We start from the raw sequence: 16,066 nt of genomic DNA, 5'->3' as shown, positions 1-16,066 counted from the left end.
ATCAATACTTTGTAATATAGAATGTGCAACTAAGAAAAAATTGATAATGGAATCCTTTGGGAGTTTCTTGATTTTAGATCTCTCCTCATGAGTTTTGTCCTCCATTATCCGCATGGTGCCGAGCAAAAAAGCATGGGACTTGGAGTCAGAGGACTTGAGTGTGAATCCTGATTTGGTCACTTGCTAGCAGTGTGACCTTGGCAAGTAACTTAATCACAATGAGATTCAGTTTCCTTTTGTAGAAAATAAGATTAGTAAAATTTACTTTACAGGGTTGTTTTGCGCTTCAAATGACAGAAACACTATAACTTGTAAAGCGCAACACAAAATTATTAGTTACTTTTATCTTAGCATTGACGCATTATTAGTATGAATATTTATATATGTATAAAGGAATAAGTCCTGTGTCATGTCAACGTGCAGCCCTAAGCTTAGAAACAATCAAGGCTGCCAGTTGCTGGGCATCTGCTGTGTGGGGATTCTTTTCCATCACTGCAAGGACGATGTTTGAAGGGAAAATATTGCAGAGGTTCTTATAAGTCTGATACTGGTGCTCTGGGATCATATGCTCCCTGGTATCATTGCACATTCCAACCCAAGGATTCCTCCAAAGCTGTTCCATCTTTTCAGGCATGCTCCGTACCATGACTGGCTCATAGCATGGTTGCATGAGGCTGTTACTCAAGGGATAGGAGTGATAGCCATAGGAGTCGGTTGTACAGGGTAATGGGTCCCAGCTGGCATGTTGTTCCCGGCACAGGGGAGGTCTTCTTTGCCTCATTGGGTTGCTTTCATAGAGGCGGGAGTCAGAAATACTGTCCATCCGAGTCATTACCAGAGCACGTCCTGGCTGGGGGGTTGCCCCAGGGTGGAGATTAGGAGGCATGGGGTAGTCTCCAGGACAGCTTGAACATGCTCCAGTTGCTGGGTGCTGGGCTTGTAGAACTAAGTGGGGAACTGACTGCTTGTGGGGGGCTTGCTTAGAATCCTCTGGGCCATAGCTCTGCACTCGTGTTAAGGCGTCATGGTAACCATGAGGAAAAGGCTGAAGACGGTTCTGAGATACTGAGCGATGCAGCTTTAAATTGCCTTCAGGATGGCCATCAGCTACAGCCAAGTACAGGTTGTTGTAAGAGGAGTAGTTGTCGTTCCTGGTATGGCTCATACGATTGTCAGGACAGAGGTTGGGACTCCGGGCATACACCCCTCGGTCTACTTCAGCCATGTAGTACTCTCGATTATGCATGCTGTTGATGTTCAGTTTGGAGAAGTCGCCTAACATTGAATAGTAGCTGTGGTCCCCCAGGGACTCAAACTTTGAGTATTGGTCAGCATAGCTAATAGGTGTCCCATGGCTGTTGGTAACCAGGATTGGAGGGTACTTCATACTAGCCATGTGTTCCAGTGAGGCCTTCTGGTGGGGGAGATGAGAGGATCCTGGCACTGGGCTGCTGGCTGAACGAGTGTTGAGTGCACCCACCGCATGGCTTTTGGGGGGTGGGATTGTGGGGACACTTAGGGCAGTCACAAGTGAGGGGACAGAGCTGGCCTCAGGCTTACGGGCAATGGACAGCCATTCCTCAGGCTCCACAGCCATGGACCGGATGCTGGGATCCGATTGGCGCTTGGGGGCCACACGTTTGACTTCGGAGGTTATTTCACCTTTGGCATTAGACAGCCCTGTGCTACACTTGGCCAGGGTGCCTTCACTCATGGTTTTCACTGTGGACAGTTTGGCACTGATGCGGAGCTCATCAGCCACCGAACGCTGTGGTTGGTTGGCCCGCTCCGGATGGTAGTATTTGCACTTGTGGCCATAAGTGCATTTTTTGCCTGAAAAATAATGTCTTGGGGTAAGACTCTCTCTCATACTGGTGCAAATCTGTCAGAAACTGCTGTAATAAACTGGGTACTCAGGTTAGAGTTTTACTATTTGGGTTTAAGAAGAAAGTTAACTGTCCATAAAGATGAGAGGCAGCACAACACCAAGGAGGCATCACACACTGTGAGGGAAGAAGGAAGAAGTGGAAACCTGGACAGGAAACTGCAACGTAAAAGCTAAGAACTGAGCAGTTGAACAGCCTTCACTTTCCTGTAATTCACAACTTTGCCTAGGCATAACCTGCATGCTGAGGCAGTGTAGGGCAGCAGCAGGCAGCACAGTGCAGTGCAAAAAGCACAGGCTTGGAAGCCAGTCAGCCTGAGTTTCAATTTCAGCTATGTTGTTTACTAGACATGTGACCTTGGTAAGTGACTTTACTTTCTGAGCCTCATTTTAACTCTTCTGTAAAAGAAGTCCATAATTATGCCTGTATTATAAGGTCATTGTAAAAATTAAATGAAGCTAATGAACAAGAAAATACCGTATAATTTAAATAAATGTTAACTGAGAAAAAAAACCCAAGATGTCACATAAACAAATGATTATCCAAAAAGAGTGAACATCCAAAGTAGCTTCAGACCAAGCAGCCCATGTTGCATTGTTAGGCTCACAAACTTTGTATCAGAAGGACTTGGCATAGATCATGAAAGCACTCTAGACAACTATATTTTTAAAAACCAAATGAAAATGAAGTTTGGAAGAAAACTGGAAAATACAGATCTGAAGAAAAGGGTATTATTAGTTGACAGAGAGTGCAGTCACCTACTTGAGAGACACAGCCTTTTTTGAGGCCAAATCCAATTTGGCATTGCCTTTTCTGCTTCTGTAGGCCATGTGAGTTTCTGCACTTCCCTGCCTCCAGCAACACTGCTCAGGATGGAGACAGCTAGAACACATGTATCATTTAAACAAGCGGCAACTAATTTTCCCTTCAATTCTAGTTACGTGTTTCTCATGCAGTTTTTATGGATTTTTTTTAAATGCCTGAGAATACTTAGACACAGACTTTAACTCACAGAACATAGACAAGTTGCAATTTTCCATTTGAAAGGGAAACCTTTGAGATGTAAGTATTCACATAGTCCTTGTGTTTCTTTTAGTATAGAACTCAGTTATGCACATAGGTACTCACCATAAGGGCATGGTTGCTTCTTGTACTCTGGAACAACAGGTCTCTTTCTCAAGAAATTTTCAAGATTTGGGCCATGGCGTCCTAAAGGATCATCTGGAGGCATAAATCTAAAAGCAAACAAGCAAGAGATAAATATCTTCCTTTCTATCCCCATTACCCTTTTTTAGGAGTTCAGATCTTCATTACTCCTTTCCTATACTGTTGTCATGGCCTTCTAATTGTCCTTTCTGCCTCAGGTCTATCTCCTGCTAAGCCAGCAGTTCTTCCCTTCATTCCCACGTGAACACACACACACACACACACCAAAAATATGATTTTTTCCAGTGTATCATTCTGTGGACTATACATTTCAACCATACGAGCATGCCTGCTGGTTCCCCCCACATGCAACCTACTTTCACATCTTTATAGCTTTATTCATGAAATTCTTTTTACCTGTAGTGCCCAGCAATCCTCTTTCTTCTGTATGTAAACTTCATCTCAAACGTTATGTCCTGTTTGAGGCTTTTTTCCTATTATTTCATGTAGACAAAGCAATTTTAAAAACTCTAACCATACTACTTATCACAACATGTGTGGTTCTCTTTCGCTTCTCCACTACACTTTGAGCCTCTTAAGAGTGAGTCTTGTTTCCTATTCAGCCTCTTATCCCCATGGCAATTAGCATAATTCACAGTACACAGTAAATGTTCAGTAAATGTTTATTGAAATGAAAATCTATTCCTAGTGGAAACATGGATTTAAGCATTCAGGGCCTACTAAAAGAAACGTACTTGTCATTCACAAAAGAATACATCAGCAACCGCTCCTCTATAAACTTCTTCCATTCTGGCTTTTCAACTTGAAGGTCTCGGTAGTTATCATTAGATACAATGATGCCGTCGGAATCAAAAGCCAATTTGACTATGAACCGGTCATCATAACAGACAACTCTCCTGCCCTGGACCCTTCGGGATGGTGTGAAGACAAGAATCTTTTCTTTCTCCAGTTTACGTAGAATATCTTGATCTGTCAAAATATAGATTATATGCCACAGAGTAGAAACCATCTTTGGAAACTAGCAGCATTATCCTCATATTACAAATACAGAAGTTGGTACTAGATAGATGAGTGTTATTTGCTCTTAGAGAGAAAGTGGCCTTTATTCCTGGCTATGGCACCAATTTGGATTGTGACATTAAGCAAGTCACCTTCTCCTTTGGACTTCAGTTTTTTTTTTCCCACGTTTTTTTATTTATTTTTGGGACAGAGAGAGACAGAGCATGAACGAGGGAGGGGCAGAGAGAGAGGGAGACACAGAATCGGAAACAGGCTCCAGGCTCTGAGCCATCAGCCCAGAGCCCGACGCGGGGCTCGAACTCACGGACCGTGAGATCGTGACCTGGCTGAAGTCGGACGCTTAACCGACTGCGCCACCCAGGCGCCCCTGGACTTCAGTTTTTAATAAAGTGAAGGAACTGAACTCAATGACATCTAAGTTTCAAAAACAACCATGAAGAGTGAGAAATAACACTGATATCCTAGCATTCCTTATGTTTGTTTTTTCTTTTGGCTGAAGCAGCAGCTTTTGACTGTTGAAGAAAACAGAGCAGTATACTGAGGATGTATCTGCCAGGAGGAGGGTAAAACATCACTCCTTGGGACTTACATTTTTCCCTTCTTCCTGAAGGAAAGCCACAACTAAGTGGAAACAAAGCTGTACCATGTTGAGTACTGACCCCCTTTCCTTTTGGTATCTTAATTGATGAGGAAAGAAAGCATACAGGCTGGGCTTGAGCAATGGCAGGGTCCACTCTCAGGCGGAGGTCGTGACCCTGTTCAGAAGCTGGCAGACAGTTCCACAACACAGTTCTAACAGCCATTCTGACATTCTTATTTGGCACATCATGCAAAAGCTGATACATAGAGGACTAGGGTCTATATGTTCTCAAATTCTATAAAGAGTTAGCTTCATATAGTGTAGGTGAATATAGTAATCCAACTAACATTAGGACCACATCCTGACTTTTGTGGACCTTAGTTTTCACTTTGAAATGTCCTTATTTCATAAAGAAATATTAAAAATTACACTTTACAACTGCTTTGGTATAAAAACAAATTATCTAGATACATTATTATAAATTAATTGTTATATTAAATGTTTCCTTCAATATTAAAAGAAAATAAAATTAAAACATATTTTTGTTAAATTTTTTTCCAGTGTAGTCAACACACAATGTTATATTAATTTCAGGTGTACAATATAGTGATTCAATAATTCCATGCATCACCCAATGCACATCATGACAAGTGCACTCCTTAATCCGTATCACCTATTTACCCATCCACACCACACAATTCCCCTTTGGTAACCATCAGTGTGTTCTTTATAGATAGGAAATTTTTTGGTTTGTCTATCTCTCTTTTTAACTTTGCTCATTTGTTTCTTAAATTCCACATATGAGTGAAATTGTATGGTATTTGTCTTTCTCTGATTGACTTAAATCGCTTAGCATTATACTGTCTAGCTCCATTCATGTCATTACACACACATATATACGTATATATATATATACACACACACATATACATACACATAGAGAGAGAGAGAGAGAGAGAGAGGGACCACACAGGCAGAGGAGGGGCAGAGAGAGGGGGAAATCCCAAGCAGAGAGAAAATCCCAAGCAGGCTCTGCTCAGTGAGCACAGAGCCTGATCAATCCCAGGAACCATGAGACAATGACCTGAGCCGAAATCAAGAGTCAGAAGCTTAACCAACAGAGCCTCTCAGATGCCCCTAAGTTTTAAGTTTTTAAGTTTTTATTTTGTAAGTTTTTATTTCAATTCCAGTTAGTTAACATATAGTGTTATATTACTTTCAAGTGTACTAGATTTAATTCTTTCTTATGGCTGAATATTCCATTGTATATATACACCACATTTTCTTTATCCATTCATCAATCTATGGACACTAAGGCTGCTTCCATATCTTGGCTACTATAAATAATGCTCCTATAAACATAGGAGTGCATGTGTCCCTTTGCATTATTTTTTTTTTGTATTTTTTTGATAAATACCCAGTAGCACAATTACTGGATCATAGTGTAGTTCCATTTTTTACTGTTTGAGGAACTTCCATAATACTGTTTTCCACAGTGGCTGCATGAGTTTGCATTTCCACCAACAGCACAAGAGGGTTCCTTTTTCCCCACACCTTGCCAATATTTATTTCTTGTGTTGTTGATTTTAGCCATTCTGATAGGTGTGAGGTGATATTTCATTTCAGTTTTGGTTTGCATTTCCCTTATGATCAGTGATATTGAGCATCTTTAATGTGTCTGTTGGTCATCAGTATGTCTTCTTTGGAGGAGAAATTTCTGTTCATTTCTTATGCCCAATTTTAATTGGATTGTTTGGGCTTGGGGTGTTGATTTGTGTAAGTTCTCTACGTATTTTGGATACTAGTCCTTTATTAAATATGTCATTTGCAAATACTTTCTCCCATTCCTTAGGTTGTTTTGTTTATTGTTTTTTTTAGTTTTGTTTATTGTTTTAGTTTTGTTTATTGTTTCCTTTGCTGTGCAGAAGCTTATTATCTTGATGAGGTACCAATAGTTTATTTTCACTTTTATTTCCCTTTCTTCAGGAAACATATCTAGAAAAAATGTTACTATTGATGCCAGAGATCTTACTGTCTTGTGTTCTCTGCTGGAATTTTTATGATGTCAGGTCTCTCATTTAGGTCTTTAATCCATTTTGAGCAGTTTCATTCTTTTGCAGTTTGCTGTGCAGTATTCCCAACACCATTTGTTGAAAAGACTGTCTTTTTCCAGTGAATATTTTTTTCCTACTTTGCTAAAGAGTAATTGACCACATAATTGTGGGGTTATTTCTGGGTTTTCTAATCTGTTCCATTGATCTATGTGCCTATTTTTGTGCCAGTACCATATTGTTTTGTATACTACAGCTTTGAAATGTAACTTGAAAACCAGAATTGTGATGCATCCAATTTTTCTTTTATTTTTCAAGCCTAACATAGGGTTTGAACTCATGACCTTGAGATCAAGACCTGAGCTTAGATGAAGAGTCTGACACTTAATTGAGTCACCCAACACCCTATACCACTTCTTTATCCATTCATCAGTCAATGACATTTGGACTCTTTCCATGGTTTGGATATTCTAGGTAATGTTGCTATAAACAGCAGAGTGCACATATCCATTTAAATTAGTATTTTTGCATTCTTCTGGTAAATACCTAGTAGTGCAATTGCTGAATAGTAGAGAAGTTCTATTTTTAACTTTTTGAGAAACCTCCATACTGTTTTCCAGAGTGGTTGCACCAGTTTGCATTTCTGCCAACAGTACAACAGACTTCCCCTTTCTAAACATCCTTGCCAACACATACTCCTTTTTGTGTTGTTGATTTTAGCCATTCTGACAGGTGTGAGGTGATATCTCATTGTAGTTTTGATTTGTATCAAAGATGCTGAGCATCTTCTCATGTGTCTGTTAGCCATCTGTATGTATCCTTTGGAAAAAAATGTCTATTCATGTCTTCTGTCCATTTGTTAACTGGATTATTCATTATTTGGGTGTTGAGTTTTATAAGTTCTTTATATATTTTGGATAGTAACCCATTATCACATGTGTCATTTACAAATATCTTCTCCCATTCAATTCTTTTAGTTTTGTTGATTGTTTCCTTTGCTGTATACAAGCTTTATATTTGATGAATCCCAATAGTTTATTTTTGCTTTTGTTTCCCTTGCTTCAGGAAACATATTTAGTAAGAAGTTGCTATGGTTGATGTCAAAGAGATTACTGCTTGTGTTCTCCTCTAGGATTTTGATCATTTCCTGTCTCATATTTAGGTCTTTCATCCACTTACAATTTACTTTTGTGTCTGGTGTAAGAACATGGTCCAGTTTCATTCTTTTGCATGTTGCTGTCCAGTTTTCCCAACACCATTTGTTGAAGAGACTGTGTGTTTTCCATTGGATATTCATTCGTGCTTGTTAAAGATTACTTGACCATATAGTTGTGGGTTCATTTCTAGGTTTTCTATTCTGTTCTATTGATCTATGTGTCTATTTTTGTGCCAGGGCCATACTGTTTTGATTACTACAGCTTTGTAATATAACTTGAAGTCTGGAATTGTGATGCCTCCAGCTTTGCTTTTCTTTTCTTTGAGATTGCTTTGGCTATTTAGGATTTTTTGAGGTTTCATACGAATTTTATGATTGCTTCTTGTAGTTCTGTGAAAAATGTTGGTGGTATTTTGATAGGGATTACATTAAATGTATAGGTTGCTTTGAGTAATATAGGCTTTTTAACAATATTTGTTCCTCCAATCCATGTGCATGGAATATATTTCCATTTCTTTGTGTCATCTTCAGTTTCTTTCATCAATGTTTTATAGTTTTCAGAGTACAGGTCATTTGCCTAGGTTTTTGGTAAAATTGTAAATGGGATTGATTCCTTAATTTCTATTTGTGCTGCTTCATTGTTGGTGTATAGAAATGCAACAGATTGCTATACATTGATTTTCTAACCTGCGACTTTACTTAAATTTTTTTGTCAATTCTACACTTTTTTGGTATAGTATTTCAGGTTTTCTATATAGGTTATCATGTCCCCTGCAAATAGTGAAAGTTTTACTTCTTCCTTGCCAGTTTGGATGCCTTTTATATCTTTTTGTTGTCTTATTAGTGAAGCTAGAACAGCCAATACTATGTTGAATAAAATTGATGAGTGTGGACATCCATGTCTTGTTTCCTGACCATCCATCCCCATGGAGAAAGATACTAGCCATGGGTTTATTATAGATGGCCTTTATTATGTTGAGGTATGTTTACTTTAAACTTACTTTGTTGAAGGTATTTTTTTAAATCATGAATGGATGTTGTACTTTGTCCAGTGCTTTTTCTGTGTCTACTGAAAACGTCATATGGTTCTTATCCTTTCTTTTATTGATTGATGTATTACACTGATTTATAATGAAGTAATGCACAATGCTTGAATCCAGGAACCAATGCCACTTGATCATGGTGAATGATTATTTTAATATATTGTTGAATTTGGTTTGCTAGCATTTTGTTCAGGATTTTTTGCATCTATGTTCATCAAATATATTGACCTGTAGTTATATTTTTAGTGGTATCTTTTTCTGGTTTTGATCACAGAATGCATTTGGAAGTTTTAGTTACTTTTCTATTTTTTGTAATAGTTTCAGAAGAATAAGAATTAAGTCTTAAAATGCTTGGAGGAATTCACCTGGAAGACCCTTTTGTTTGTTGGGAGTTTTGTGATTACACATTCAATTTTTTTTGTTGGTTATCAGTCTGTTCAAGTTTTCTATTTTTTTCTGCTTCAGCTTTGGTAGTTTATATGCTTCTAGGAATTTATCTATTTCTTCTAAGTTGTCCAATTTGTTGGAATATGGTTTTTTGTAATCTTCTCTTATACTCATTTGTATTTCTGTTGTGTTGGTAGGTATTTCTCCTCTCCAATTTGTGATTGTATTTATTTCAGTCATCTCTCTCTCTCTCTCTCTCTTTGATGAGTCTGTGCAGAGGTTTATCCACTTTATTGATCTTTTTCAAAAGTACAGCTTCTGGTTTCATTGATCTATTTTCTTAGTTTCTATATTATTTATTTCTGTTATGATCAGAAATATGATTTATTTCCCTCTTTCTGCTGGTTTCATGCTTCCTTTATTGTTCTTTTTCTAGCCTCTTTAGGCACAAGGTTAAGTTGTTTCATATTGTTCTTGCATCTTGAGGTAGGCCTATATTGCTATGACTTGCCTCTTTGAACTCTTTTACTGCAACCCACTGGTTTTTGGTGGTTATAATTTTTATTTTTTATCCTATCAATTCATATTTTATTTTATTTTATTTTATTTTTACTTTTTATTTAAATTTCAGTTTGTTTACAAAACAGTATGATATTAGTTTCAGGTGTACAATTTAGTGCTTCAGCACTTGCATACATCACCTGGTGCTCATCACAAGTGCACTCCTAACATAAAGCAACTATTTAACACATCTTTCCATCCACTTCCACTCTGGTAGCCATAAGTTTATTCTCTATAGTTAAGAATCTGTTTCTTGTCTTGCCCCTCCCTTTTTTTTTCCATTATCATGTGTTTTGTTTCTTAAACACCACATATGAGTGAAATCATATGGTATTTGTCTTATTCTCATGAACCTATTTCACTTAGCATAGTACTCTCTAGCTCCATCCATGTAACTGCAAATAGCAACATTTCTGGTTTTTTATGGCTGTGTAATATTCCATTGCATCTTTATCCATTTATCAGTTGATGGACATTTGGACTATTTCCATAATTTTGCTATTTTAGTTAATGCTGCTATAAACATCAGGATGCATGTATCCTTTTGAATTAGTATATTTGTATTCTTTGGGTAAATACCTAGTGGTGCAATGCCTGGGATGATTCTATTTTTTAACTTTTTGAGGAACCTCCATTCAGTTTTCCAGAGTGGCTGCACCAGTTTGCATTCCCACCAACAGTGTAAGAAGATTTCTCCACATCCTTCTAACACCTGTTTTTTCTTCTGTTGTTGATTTTAGCCATTCTGACAGGTGTGAGGTGATATCCCATTGTAGTTTGGATTTGCACTTCCTGATGATAAGTGATGTTGAGAATCTTTTTACGTGTCTTTTGTTCCATGTATTTTTTTTTTTACTTCTTTTAATTCCTGGTTTCATTCATTACTTAGTAGCGTGTTTTTTAACCTCCATGTATTTGTACTCTTTTCAGATTTTTGTGTGTGATTGATTTCTAGTTTCATAGCTTTGTGGTCAGAAAAGATGCATGGTATTTATTACTTTGCTCTTCTTGAACTTGTTGAGATTTGTTTTGTAGGTGAAAATGTGATCTATTCTGGAGAATGATCTGTGTGCACTTCAAATGAATGTGTATTCTGCTGCTTTCAGATGGAATGTTATGAATGTATCTGTCAAATCCAGTTGCCAGTGTCTCATTCAAAGCCATCATTTCCTTGTTGATTTTTTGTTTACACGATCTATCCATTGATGTAAATGGGGTGTTAAAGTCCCCTACTATTATTGCATTATTATAGATTAGTTTATTTATGTTTATTATTAACTGTTTTACGTACTTGGAGACTCCTATGTTGAGTGTGTGTGTATGTATACATATATATATTTCAATCAATTGTTATATCTTCTTGTGGGATTGTCCACTTTATTATTATATACTGTCCTTCTTTGTCTCTTGTTACAGTTTTTCTTCTAACTTTTTTGTAAATGTTTGTTTATTTTTCAAAGAGAGAGACAGAGAGTGAGCAGGCGAGGGACAGAGAGAGAGAGACACACACAGAAACTAAAGCAGGCTCCAGGTTCTGACCTATCAGCACAAATCCCGATGTGGGGCTTAAACCCACAAACCGTGATTTTATGACCTGAGCCAAAGTCAGATGCTTAACTGACTGAGCCACCCAGGAGCCCTCACAGTTTTTTTATTTTAAACTGTATTTTGATTCTTATTTAAATAGCAGAGAGCTGGATGGGGTGGAAGATGGCGGCGTAGGAGGACGCTGGGCTCACCGCGTGTCATGCTGATCACTTAGCTTCCACTTACACCTGCTTAAATAACCCAGAAAACCGCCAGAGGATTAGCAAAACTGAGTCTCCAGAGCCAAGCCCAGACGAGAGGCCCACGGAAGAGGGGCCCCTCCTGAAGTGGATCACCTAAGGAGAAGCGAGCTAAGCCTGCCCCTCCTGCCCCTGTGCACCTTGCCTACCCACCCCAGCTAATACGCCAGATCCCCAGCACCACAAGCCTGGCAGTGTGCAAGTAGCCCAGACGGCCACGCCACCCCACAGTGAATCCTGTCCCTAGGAGACGGGAAGAGAAGGCACACACCAGTCTGACTGTGGCTCCAGCAGTGGGCTGGGGGCAGACATCAGGTCTGACTGTGGCCCGCCCACCAAATCCAGTTAAACACCACAGCACAGGGAAGTGCCCTGCAGGTCCTCACCACGCCAGGGACTATCCAAAATGACCAAACGGAAGAATTCCGCTCAGAAGAATCTCCAGGAAATAACAAAAGCCAATGAACTGATCAAAAAGGATTTAAATAATATAACAGAAAGTGTATTTAGAATAATAGTCATAAAATTAATCGCTGGGCTTGAAAACAGTATAGAGGACAGCAGAGAATCTCTTGCTACAGAGATCAAGGGACGCAGGAACAGTCACGAGGAGCTGAAAAACGCTTTAAACGAAATGCAAAACAAAATGGAAACCACGACGGCTCAGATTGAAGAGGCAGAGGAGAGAATAGGTGAACTAGAAGATAAAGTTATCGAAAAAAAGGAAGCTGAGAGAAAGATAAAAAAATCCAGGAGTATGAGGGGAAAATTAGAGAACTAAGTGATACACTAAAAAGAAATAATATACGCATAATTCGTATCCCAGAAGAGTAAGAGAGAGGGAAAGGTGCTGAAGGGGTACTTGAAGAAATAATAGCTGAGAACTTCCCTGAACTGGGGAAGGAAAAAGGCATTGAAATCCAAGAGGCACAGAGCACTCCCTTCAGACGTAACTTGAATCGATCTTCTGCACGACATATCATAGTGAAACTGGCAAAATACAAGGATAAAGAGAAAATTCTGAAAGCAGCAAGGGGTAAACGTGCCCTCACATATAAAGGGAGACCTATAAGACTCGTGACGGATCTCTCTTTTGAAACTTGGCAGGCCAGAAAGAATTGGCACGAGATCTTCAGTGTGCTAAACAGAAAAAATATGCAGCCGTGAATCCTTTATCCAGCAAGTCTGTCATTTAGAATAGAAGGGGAGACAAAGGTCTTCTCAAACAAAAACTGAAGGAATTTCTCACCACTAAACCAGCCCCACAAGAGATCCTAAGGGGGATCCTGTGAGACAAAGTACCAGAGACATCACTACAAGCATAAAACATACAGACATCACAATGACTCTAAACCCGTATCTTTCTATAATAACACTGAATGTAAATGGATTAAATGCGCCAACCAAAAGACATAGGGTATCAGAATGGATAAAAAAACAAGACCCATCTATTTGCTGTCTACAAGAGACTCATTTTAGACCTGAGGACACCTTTAGATTGAGAGTGAGGGGATGGAGAACTATTTATCATGCTACTGGAAGCCTAAAGAAAGCTGGAGTAGCCATACTTATATCAGACAAACTAGACTTTAAATTAAAGGCTGTAACAAGAGACGAAGAAGGATATTATATAATAATTACAGGGTCTATCCATCAGGAAGAGCTAACAATTATAAATGTCTATGCGCCGAATACCGGAGCCCCCAAATATATAAAACAATTACTCATAAACAGAAGCAACCTTATTGATAAGAATGTGGTAATTGCAGGGGACTTTAACACACCACTTACAGAAATGGATGGATCATCTAGACACACGGTCAATAAAGAAACAAGGGCCCTGAATGAGACATTGGATCAGATGGACTTGACAGATATATTTAGAACTCTGCATCCCAAAGCAACAGAATATACTTTCTTCTCGAGTGCACATGGAACATTCTCCAAGATAGATCATATACTGGGTCACAAAACAGCCCTTCATAAGTTTACAAGAATTGAAAATATACCATGCATACTTTCAGACCACAATGCTATGAAGCTTGAAATCAACCACAGGAAAAAGTCTGGAAAACCTCCAAAAGCATGGAGGTTAAAGAACACCCTACTAAAGAATGAGTGGGTCAACCAGGCAATTAGAGAAGAAATTAAAAAATATATGGAAACAAACGAAAATGAAAAGACAACAATCCAAACGTTCTGGGACGCAGCGAAGGCAGTCCTGAGAGGAAAATACATCGCAATCCAGGCCTATCTCAAGAAACAAGAAAAATCCCAAATACAAAATCTAACAGCACACCTAAAGGAAATAGAAGCAGAACAGCAAAGACAGCCTAAACCCAGCAGAAGAAGAGAAATAATAAAGATCAGAGCAGAAATAAACAATATAGAATCTAAACAATCTGTAGAGCAGATCAACGAAACCAAGAGTTGGTTTTTTGAAAAAATAAACAAAATTGACAAACCTCTAGCCAGGCTTCGCAAAAAGAAATGGGAGAGGACCCAAATAGATAAAATCATGGATGAAAATGGGATTATTACAACCAATCCCTCAGAGATACAAACAATTACCAGGGAATACTATGAAAAATTATATGCCAACAAATTGGACAACCTGGAAGAAATGGACAAATTCCTGAACACGGACATGCTTCCAAAACTCAATCAGGAGGAAATAGAAAGCTTGAACAGACCCATAACCAGTGAAGAAATTGAATTGGTTATCAAAAATCTCCCAACAAATAAGAGTCCAGGACCAGATGGCTTCCCAGGGGAGTTCTACCAGACGTTTAAAGCAGAGATAATACTTATCCTTCTGAAGCTATTCCAAGAAATAGAAAGGGAAGGAAAACTTCCAGACTCATTCCATGAAGCCAGTATTCCTTTGATTCCTAAACCAGAGACCCAGTAAAAAAAGAGAACTACAGGCCAATATCCCTGATGAATATGGATGCAAAAATTCTCAATAAGATACTAGCAAATCGAATTCAACAGCATATAAAAAGAATTATTCACCATGATCGAGTGGGATTCATTCCTGGGATGCAGGGCTGGTTCAACATTCGCAAATCAATCAACGTGATACATGACATTAACAAAAAAAAAGAGAAGAACCATATGATCCTGTCAATCGATGCAGAAAAGGCCGTTGACAAAATCCAGCACCCTTTCTTAATAAAAACCCTTGAGAAAGTCGGGAAAGAAGGAACATACTTAAACATCATAAAAGCCAGTTATGAAAAGCCCACAGCTAACATCATCCTCAATGGGGAAAAACTGAGAGCTTTTTCCCTGAGATCAGGAACACGACAGGGATGCCCACTCTCACCGCTGTTGTTTAATATAGTGTTGGAAGTTCTAGCATCAGCAATCAGACAACAAAAGGAAATCAAAAGCATCAAAATTGGCAAAGATGAAGTCAAGGTTTCGCTTTTTGCAGATGACATGATATTATACATGGAAAATCCGATAGACTCCACCAAAAGTCTGCTAGAACTGATACATGAATTCAGCAAAGTTGCAGGATACAAAATCAATGTACAGAAATCAGTTGCATTCTTATACACTAACGATGAAGCAACAGAAAGACAAATAAAGAAACTGATCCCATTCACAATTGCACAAGAAGCATAAAATACCTAGGAATAAATCTAACCAAAGATGTCAAAGATCTGTATGCTGAAAACTACAGAAACCTTATGAAGGTAATTGAAGAAGATATAAAGAAATGGAAAGACATTCCCTGCTCATGGATTGGAAGAATAAATATTGTCAAAATGTCAATATTACCCAAAGCTATCTACACATTCAATGCAATCCCAATCAAAATTGCACCAGCATTCTTCTCGAAACTAGAACAAGCAATCCTAAAATTCATATGGAACCACAAAAGGTCCTGAATAGCCAAAGTAATTTTGAAGAAGACCAAAGCAGGAGGCATCACAATCCCAGACTTTAGCCTCTACTACAAAGCTGTCATCATCAAGACAGCATGGTATTGGCACAAAAACAGACACACAGACCAATGGAATAGAATAGAAACCCCAGAACTAGACCCACAAACGTATGGCCAGCTCATCTTTGACAAAGCAGGAAAGAACATCCAATGGAAAAAAGACAGTCTCTTTAACAAATGGTGCAGGGAAAACTGGACAGCAACATGCAGAAGGTTGAAACTAGACCACTTTCTCACACCATTCACAAAAATAAACTCAAAATGGATAAAGGACCTGAATGTGAGACAGGAAACCATCAAAACCCTAGAGGAGACAGCAGGAAAAGACCTCTCTGACCTCAGCCGTAGCAATCTCTTACTCGACACATCCCCAAAGGCAAGGGAATTAAAAGCAAAAATGAACTACTGGGACCTTATGAAGATAAAAAGCTTCTGCACAGCAAAGGGAACAACTAACAAAAGTAAAAGGCAAC

At 38.6% G+C, this 16,066-nt stretch overlaps 1 protein-coding gene across 1 annotated transcript in view; it reads right to left on the bottom strand.

Moving 5' to 3' along the window:
* Window positions 1-412: 412 nt before the first annotated feature.
* Window positions 413-16,066, bottom strand: part of ZC3H12B (zinc finger CCCH-type containing 12B) — a 79,307-nt gene continuing 63,653 nt past the window's right edge. Inside the window, exons 3-5 of the mRNA XM_030305323.1 lie at window positions 3,788-4,022; window positions 3,015-3,121; window positions 413-1,833 (exon numbers count right to left, since the gene is read on the bottom strand). Of these exons, the coding sequence (XP_030161183.1) occupies window positions 413-1,833; window positions 3,015-3,121; window positions 3,788-4,022 (1,763 nt within the window). The remainder of the gene's footprint in view (window positions 1,834-3,014; window positions 3,122-3,787; window positions 4,023-16,066) is intronic.

The sequence above is a fragment of the Lynx canadensis genome, chromosome X, assembly GCF_007474595.2.
Source record: "Lynx canadensis isolate LIC74 chromosome X, mLynCan4.pri.v2, whole genome shotgun sequence".
NCBI classification, from domain to species: Eukaryota; Metazoa; Chordata; class Mammalia; order Carnivora; family Felidae; genus Lynx; species Lynx canadensis.
Note: the sequence above shows the minus strand (reverse complement) of the source record. Positions and strands in the feature narration are given on the sequence as shown.